The sequence below is a fragment of the Colobus angolensis genome, unplaced genomic scaffold, assembly GCF_000951035.1.
Source record: "Colobus angolensis palliatus isolate OR3802 unplaced genomic scaffold, Cang.pa_1.0 Scaffold83, whole genome shotgun sequence".
NCBI lineage: Eukaryota > Metazoa > Chordata > Mammalia > Primates > Cercopithecidae > Colobus > Colobus angolensis.
The window spans coordinates 1,787,188-1,796,052 of record NW_012122154.1 but is presented as its reverse complement, the minus strand read 5'-3'; the positions used below and the strand labels follow the sequence as shown (position 1 = coordinate 1,796,052).

The window sequence follows — 8,865 nt, the reverse complement described above, 5'->3', positions numbered from 1 at the left end:
TGGGTCCTTAGCTTCTCAAAAGGGCATGACCATGAGACTGGGATGCCCATGACCTAGCCATGGTTCCTCCTTCCTGATGTCAAGGAAACCAAACTATTAATCAAGTTTACTTAGTAAATAGAGAATCAAAACAAAGTATCAGGCCAGGCACACTGGCTCCTGCCTGTAATCCCAGCACTTTGGGAGGCCAAGGCAGGGGCATCGCTTAAGCTCGGTAGGTTGACGCTGCAGTAAGCCATGATCGTGCCACTGCATTCCAGCCAGTCTGGGTGACAGAGTGAGACTTTGTCTATATATACACACATATATATGCAAATATATATACACACACTCAGATATATATATACACACATACACACACACATACACATACATATACACACACGTACACACATATATATACACATATATATCAGGTACGCCTAGCATTTCCTCCTACAGAGGTTTTTCCTCCGGCAGGCACATGCCTTGTCCCACAGTGGACTCCTTCCTACCCTCTGTCAGCTAGAATGCTGCCTCCCCAGAGGCCTTCTCTGACCACCCCATCTGAAGGAGGCTGTTCCTGTCACATCACCCTGTTTATCTCCTTTTTGGTACCTCTCACAATGTGTCATTATCTTTTTTTTGAGACAGAGTCTTGCTCTGTCACCCAGGCTGGAGTGCAATGGCGCCATCTCGGCTCACTGCAGCCTCCTCTTCCCGGGTTCACACAATTATCGTGCCTCAGCCTTCTGAGTAGCTGGGACTACAGGCGCGCGCCACCACACTCAGCTAATTTTTGTATTTTCAGTAGAGACAGGGTTTCACCATATTGGCCAGGCTGGTCTGGAACTCCTGACCTCGGGTGATCCGCCCACCTCAGCCTCCCAAAGTGCTAGGATTACAGGCCTAAGCCATAGCACCCAGCTTCATTATCTTATTATTTGTTTAGTGGCTCTCTCTCCCGCTGGCCTTCAACTCCACAAGGGCAGTGACCCTGACTGTCGGGGACATAAACTAGCAGTCCACGGGCATGCATATCTTTCTCTGGCTTGCACAGTGTTTTATCAAAAATTCAGTTCATTCCTGTAATCCCAGCACTTTGGGAGGCCGAAGCAAGTGCATCACCTGAGGTCAGGAGTTCAAGACCAGCCTTGCTGGGCATGGTGGCTCACGCTTGTAATCCCAGCACTTTGGGAGGCCAAGGTGGGTGGATCACGAGGTCAGGAGTTCGAGACCAGCCTGGCCAAAACAGTAAAACCCCATCTCTACTAAAAATACAAAAATTATCTCGGCGTGGTGGTGTGTGCCTGTAATCCCAGATACTCAGGAGGCTGAGGCAGGAGAATCGCTTGAACCTGGGAGGCAGAGGTTGCAGTGAGCCGAGATCGTGCCATTGCATTCCAGCCTGGGTGACAGAGCTAGACTCAGTCTCAAAAAAAAAAAAGACCAGCCTGGCCAACATGGTGAAACCTCATCTCTACTAAAAATGTTTTTAAAAACTAGCCAGGGGTGGTGGTGGACGCTTGTAATCCCAGCTACTCGGGAGGCTGAGGCAGGAGAATTGCTTGAACCCAGGAGATGGAGGTTGCAGTGAGCCGACACAGTGCCACTGCACTCCAGCCTTGGTGACAAAGTGAGACTCTGTCTCAAAAAAAAAAAAAAAATCAATTTATTGGCAATATTTAAAAATCAAGAGATTTTATGTAAACACCTAGATTTCCTGGCACTCTTGAAAAAGATCTAGCACAATGGGCGGGAGGTGAGCGGCTACTGCAGCCCATAGTTCTTACTCCAGCCCCCACTCCACCCCATTACTACACACTTGGCTGTTTGCACTCCTTGATCCTACTCACCTGCCTGGCCCCGGAGGCCTTTGAGTCTAAAACCCCTGGTCTCTTTTCACCACCCTACTCATCCCTGCAACTGAGAGTGTTGAAATAAATAAACTGAGAGCAAGCAAGGTTGACTGTTTTGAAGGAAATATTTCATCTCAACTCTGGGAAGGCTCTACTCCACATAAGCTGTGCGACATGAAGGACGCCCTCTGGTGCCAGAATTATTCTCAGGGGGGGCCCAGAACCAGTTACTATCCCTTGAACTCATGCCAATGAGCTAGGCACACTTTATCCTTGGATGGATTAATCTAATCTAAATGAAAATTTTAGATCAGATTAACCCACTTTAGAATAAATCTAAATGGCAATCTAAATTACGCGGTTACCGTTTTGATTATATTATTGTATGTTGATTAATAAAACTGCCGCCCTAAATCCCGCTGTGACTCAGTGGGTAGTAGAGTGGGTAAGTAGGTGGGTTTGACAAAACGGGGATTTGTCGTGTTTGGGAGGCTCAGCATCTACATCCTCCCTAAGGAGTGTTCATCTACCCTACGAAACACCCCTTTTCGAGCAGGCAGGGATGCAACAGGGTCAGGAAGGTGGAACGTACCAAATGACACAGTGCGCAAGCGAGCTCGAAACCTCGGCCAGTTTTCTCGGCGTGCTGACACCGTCCACCCGCACTGCGCAGGCGCCGAGCCAGACCAAGCTTTCCCTCCCCCTCTCAGCTCTCCTAGAGTCAGGAGGACGCCCTCCGACCGCCGCAGACTTCCTGCGCAAGCGCCATCCTACGTCCCCGCCCCCAAACCAATTGGAAGCTGCGCCGCCTGGGAGCTTGGGGCACGACGCCGTGGGTGGGGTCGGGACGTGAGGGCAGCGCGCTGGCGTCACAGGCGCGGCTATATAAGTGAACACAGGCACCGCCCCTCTGCCCCAGTCACTGAGCTGCCGCCGAGGACTCAGTAGCCTCCCCCTCGAGCCCCCTCGCTTCCCGACGTTCCGTCCCCCCTGCCCGCCTTCTCCCGCCGCCGCCTTCCGCAGGCCGTTTCCACCGAGGAAAAGGAATCGTATCGTATGTCCGCTATCCAGAACCTCCACTCTTTCGGTAAGCTATGGGAAAGGTCGCGGGCTCGGGTGGGGCAGTGGGGCCTTCCGGGCCCGGAGACGTGTTGCAGGAAGCTGCCAAGTGCTCCGGGCCTTCGTAAGCTCTGGCAGGGGAAACCTGTCCAGGGTCGCAGGGCAGCGGGATCAAGGCCTGGGCCCCGGGGTCGGAACCTGAGCGCGACCGGAAGGAGCAGGCGGGAGGTCAACCCTTGGGCGGGCTCGGCGTCTTGGTGGCGCATTTACTAATGGCTCCCGGGCCTCCTCGGGCCACACCCGCCCCTCCCGTCACCTTTGCGTCACGTCCGTTACGTCACCACTCGTTGTCACGGAGTCGGAGGGAAAGGCGGTGCCAGCCCTAAGTGGCAGGCGTGCGCACCAATGGGGGTGGTAGGCTTAGCCCCGCCTTGGGAGCGCGGGTTCCGGCGGGTTGCATCAGCTGGGTGGGGCACCGCCTGCCAGCTCGGACTTCCCCGACACGTGATCGGCTTCCCAGGGAGGGCGGGAGGCCCGGGCGTTCCCCGAGCCTGGGGAAGCCGGGCGTCCCGGACTGACGGGCTCGGGGAGAGCCAGCAGAGGACACATACGGCCTGGCCCAGGCCCTGACGATTTCAGTGTTGTTTTCTGCACGCACAAAACACTTGGGAGCCGGGGAGATGGCAGTGGTATCTGATCTTTGATCCCTCTGAACGAGCTTAACCTTAATTTTCAGACCCCTTTGCTGATGCAAGTAAGGGTGATGACCTGCTTCCTGCTGGCACTGAGGATTATATCCATATAAGAATTCAACAGAGAAACGGCAGGAAGACCCTTACTACTGTCCAAGGGATCGCTGATGATTACGATAAAAAGAAACTAGTGAAGGCGTTTAAGAAGGTAGGTCTTCAGTGAGATTGCGGGAAAGTCATAATGAATTTGTGTGCAAGGGGGTGCTATCTGCGTTGTATTTATTGTTAGCAGAAGGGGTGATAAATGCATTCATGCTCTTGCTAAGCCTGATTTGTTTTGTTTCCTTTGTGCTTGCAGAAGTTTGCCTGCAATGGTACTGTAATTGAGCATCCAGAATATGGAGAAGTAATTCAGCTACAGGGTGACCAACGCAAGAACATATGCCAGTTCCTCGTAGAGGTGAGTTCAGTCACTTCTTGATTTGTGCCCCTCTGCTGGCAGATCTCAGATCCTGTGTATTAGCTTCTGCTGGGGACATAAAAGTTGGCTTTGTAAGGCTGACCGAAACCTCAGTTGGGTTTTAAAGTACACAAACTTCTGTTTTATAGGAAAAAGCAGAAGGGACTTGTGTACCTTTGGTTAACTTTCTGTGGATCTGCTTTACAGATGCAAATTTGAATAGCACATAGATGCATTGTAAAATAAGCCAAATGCTGGGTTGTTCCTGTATTTGTAAGGACATGAGTTGTTAAAAATGAATTTCCTGACTATTAATACTAAAAAACTGGTACATGATCGGCTCTTGATACAATTGAAGAGGTTTCATATACCTGATGAGTCTCATTCTCACACTAATTCAGAATCTTGGAAGGCACTGAGTGTTCAAAAAAGGTAGCTCTTAACTGAGGACCGTCCGTTGAACCACTGTGCACCCCTGGCTCTTGGGCAGTGTAGTAGCAGGAAGACAGGGTTGATGACATTAGAAATGGAGGCTTTAACTCTCCCTGTCCCCCATTTAAAACTTTGCCCTTTTGTCTTTTCAGATTGGACTGGCTAAGGACGATCAGCTGAAGGTTCATGGGTTTTAAGTGCTTGTGGCTCACTGAAGCTTAAGTGAGGGTTTTCTTTCTATGAGTTGCATTTCTCTTCTGTCCCTTGTCACAAGTTTAAAAACCTCACAGCTTGTATAATGTAACCATTTGGGGTCCGCTTTTAACTTGGACTAGTGTAACTCCTTCATGCAATAAACTGAAAAGAGCCATGCTGTCTAGTCTTGAAGTCCCTCATTTAAACAGAGGTCAAGCAGTAGGCGCCTGGCAGTGTCAAGCCTGAAACCAAGCAATACCGGCATGTTTCAGCCAAGCCCAGAGCCCTAAGATCACAAACAACTATGGCCGGAACCTCCTCGGCTCTCCCTCTGCAGAGTTCCTTGCCCTAACAGAATGTTACCATCTGAACAGTCCTCGGTGAATCTGAGAGGAGAGGATGGGGTAAGGCAGCAGTACCAGCTGTACTACTGGAAGGGAGCTTTTGGTGGTGGATCCCCTGGTGTCTCCAACCTGACCAGGTGGACAGAGCTCAGAGAGGCCCTCTTACCGCTAGCGAGATGATAGGACATCTGCCTTGCCACAAAGGTCTGTTTGACCAGACATATCCTAGCTAAGGGATGTCCAAACATCAGAATGTGAGGCCAACCTTCTACCAGAGTTAAACTTTTGACAAGGGAACAAATCTCAAACTGATCCATCAGTCATGTAGCTAGCTGTAGAGCTTGCAACTTAATAGCAGCAGCTGCCCAATGCCATGTGAAGTAACAAACTGGTTTTTGGTTTTTTCCCCCCTTCAGTTTTAATGTTATGTGTAATGTATTTAAACCCTTATTTAAATAAAACTTGTTTTCAGAAATACCTGACTTGCAGATTATTTGTATTTATATATAGTCAATCTTGTGCATATAAAGGAACCATAGAAATGGGCAGTGGAGGCCGGGCGCGGTGGCTCAAGCCTGTAATCCCAGCACTTTAGGAGGCCAAGATGGGCGGATCACGAGGTCAGGAGATCGAGACCATCCTGGCTAACCCAGTGAAACCCCGTCTCTACTAAAAAATACAAAAAATTAGCCAGGCGAGGTGGCGGGCAACTGTAGCCCCAGCTACTCGGGAGGCTGAGGCAGGAGAATGGCGTAAACCCGGGAGGCAGAGCTTGCGGTGAGCTGAGATCTGGCCACTGCACTCCAGCCTGGGCGACAGAGCGAGACTACATCTCAAAAAAAAAAAAAAGGGCAGTGGAGGATTCATCCACACCCACAGCTTCTCAACAGGGGCCTGAACTTGGCCAAGAAAAACCTTGATGAGCTTGTACCTCTCTGGTCAACTGTTTTTTTGTTCGTTTGTTTTTTGAGATGGAGGTTTGCCCTTGTTGCCCAGGTTAGAGTGCAGTGGCACAATCTCAGCTCACTACAACCTCTGCCTCTGAGGTTCAAGGAATTCTCATGCCTCAGCCTCCCTAATATCTGGGACTACAGGCAGCATGCCCAGCTAATTCTTGTATTTTTAGTAGAGACAGCCATGTTGGCCAGGCTGGACTCGGACACCTGGCCTCAAATGATCTGCCTCCCTTGGCCTCCCAAAGTGCTGGGATTACAGGCATGAGCCACCATGCCCAGCCGGTCAACTGTTTTTGCAAGCATTTAGCCAGAATCATGCTGTCTTGTTAATCAGTGTCCTAGAGAATGGGTTGCTTGGAAATCTTGGAGCCCCCTCATTAATAACAGCCTTGGTTCAGGGTTGCAGAGTGGAGAGTAAATGCAAGGGCTATAAAAAGGACAGTCATGCTGTGGGTTAAGATCCACAAATCGCTAGCAATGTGTGTACTCTGGGTGGTGAGTTTGTAGTAGTAGAAGGTTTAATGAAGTATTTGGAGAGCTGAAGTTAAGTGTTGGGAGGCCATCCCTCATGAAGGACAATGAATGGCAACTAAAAGACCCAAGTTCTGTTCCTGGGTCCATTAGTTAAAAAGGCAAAGTTCTCCTACCAAACGTGTCTGGATGCAGTCACGCGCTGCCTAAGGATGCTTCATTCAACAATGAGCCTCGCAGTCGTGCTACAGTTAAGATTATTATTCTGTATTTTTACTGTACCTTTTGTGTGTTCAAATACACAGATTAACATTGTGTTAACAATGGCCTACAGCAAGCTTGTGTGGAAGGCTTTGAATGTGGCCCAACACAAACTAATATATTTTGCTAAAACATGTTTATTTTTGCGACTTTTTTTTTAAGCTCTTCAGCTATTGTTGCTGTATTTTATTTGTGGCCCAAGACAGTTCTTCCAATGTGGCCCAGGGAAATGAAAAGAGAGGACACCCCTCGCCTATAATTTCAGTACAGTACTTGCTCTACAGGTTTGTGGCCTAGGAGTAACAGGCTATGTCATATAACCTAGGCATGTAGTAGGCTGTGCCATCCAGGTTTGCATAAGTACACGATGATGTTCGTAGAAAACACAAAATCGCCTAATGATGCATTTCTGAAAACACATCGCTGTCGTGGAGTAACACATACTAAGTTTACTACCAGCCCATTTTGTAGATAAAGATACAAGCAGTGAATTAAGTTAGAGCCCAGGTCGGGAAAGCGCATAGAACCAGGTCAGGTGTGGAGGAGGGCTGGTGAGAGGCCGAGCCAGTGGCAACTGCCCTAAAACTAGGAGGGGATTGTTTTAGAATACCACAGACTGAATAATTGATAGAGATTTATTTGGCTCACAGAAGTCGAAAGACATGGCACTGGCATCTGGTGAGGGCCTTCTTGCTTCATCATAACATGGTGGAAGGGCTGGGCAGCAAATGGAGGCCAAACCTGTACTCCTCTTGTGAGCCCACTTCATTCATGAGGGCAGAGGCCCAGGACCTAATACCTTTAAAAGCTCCACCTCAGCCAGCCGAAGTGGCTCACAGCTGTAATCCCAGCACTTAAGGAGGCTGAGGCGGGTGAATCCTTGAGACCAACCTGGGCAACATGGCACACTCTGTCTCTACAAACAATACAAAAACTAGCCAGGCATAATGGCACACACCTGTAGTCCCAGCTACTTAGGAGGCTGAGGCAGGGGGAAGGACAGTCACTGGTGCTCAGGAAACCAAGGCTGTAGTGAGCTGTGATCATGCCACTGTACTCCAGCCTGGGTGACAGAATCTCCAAAAAAAAAAAAAAGCACCCCACCTCCCAATAACTGTTCTATTGGCAATTAAATTTCAACATGGGTTTTGGTGGGAACATTCAAACCATAGCAATGATTCTAACCCCAGCATCAGGAGCTTGTTGTGTTGAAGGTCCTACGAAACCGATCTGTTTCATGAACACAAAATAATTTAGCACTTGGCTCCAAGACTCCAAATACAGTGGCATTGTTCAAAATATTTGAGTGAATTTTTTTTTTTTTTTTGAGATGGAGTCTTGCTCTGTTGCCCAGGCTGGAGTGCAATGGCGCAGTCTTGGCTCACTACAATTTCTGCCTCCCGGGTTCAAGCAATTCTCCTGCCTCAGCCTCCCGAGTAGCTGGGACTACAGGCACGTGCCACCACGCCCGACTAACTTTTGTATTTTTAGTAGAGACAGGGTTTCACCATGTTGGCCAGGATGGTCTCGATCTGACCTTGTGATCCACCTGTCTCGGCCTCCCAAAGTGCTGGGATTACAGGCATGAGCACCATGCCTGGCTGGGTGATACTTTTAAATCAGTAAGATTCGACTGTAATGTAGAAAGGCTTTTCTTGGAGGAACTTCTAGAGCAACGCTGGAGGCCAGACACACAAAATACTACAGGATGAAAGAGCAAGAGAAGAGAATTCCTTCTATGCTGTAGGTTGTGAACATGGCCAGGTTCTGTGCTAGGCTGTTCCATCTCATGCTTTTGAAGGACCTCCAGTTCTCTAGGATGGGATTATTCAAAGTTAAACCATCAACATCTATTAAATCAGCTCTGTGGAGCCAAGTGAAACAAATATCTGTGAACGTAGAACGTAGAAGTAAGGAAGTTGGTGAGCACCATTATCCAACTAATGTAACCTATCTCAGGCTGAATGAAGAAAAGTATAATTAAGAAGGCATGGGCTGGGCGCGGTGGCTGAAGCCTGTAATCCCAGCACTTTGGGAGGCCGAGACGGGCGGATCACAAGGTCAGGAGATCGAGACCATCCTGGCTAACACAGTGAAACCCCGTCTCTACTAAAATACAAAAAACTAGCCGGGCGAGATGGCGGGCGCCTGTAGTCC

General features: G+C 49.1%; 1 protein-coding gene across 3 annotated transcripts; it reads left to right on the top strand.

Annotated features, from left to right (window-relative positions):
- Window positions 1–2,655: 2,655 nt before the first annotated feature.
- On the top strand, window positions 2,656–5,497 carry EIF1 (eukaryotic translation initiation factor 1). 3 transcript variants are annotated; one of them, XM_011929758.1, is made up of 4 exons: window positions 2,656–2,925; window positions 3,634–3,797; window positions 3,948–4,049; window positions 4,634–5,497. In XM_011929758.1, the coding sequence occupies exons 1-4, from the start codon at window positions 2,895–2,897 to the stop codon at window positions 4,676–4,678; spliced, it is 342 nt and encodes a 113-aa protein (XP_011785148.1). In that variant the 5' UTR covers window positions 2,656–2,894; the 3' UTR covers window positions 4,679–5,497. The 3 variants fall into 3 exon arrangements, with proteins under 3 accessions (XP_011785148.1, XP_011785150.1, XP_011785149.1); XM_011929760.1 differs by having other exon boundaries at window positions 3,948–4,053; XM_011929759.1 differs by having other exon boundaries at window positions 2,750–2,925; window positions 3,951–4,049.
- Window positions 5,498–8,865: the final 3,368 nt, after the last annotated feature.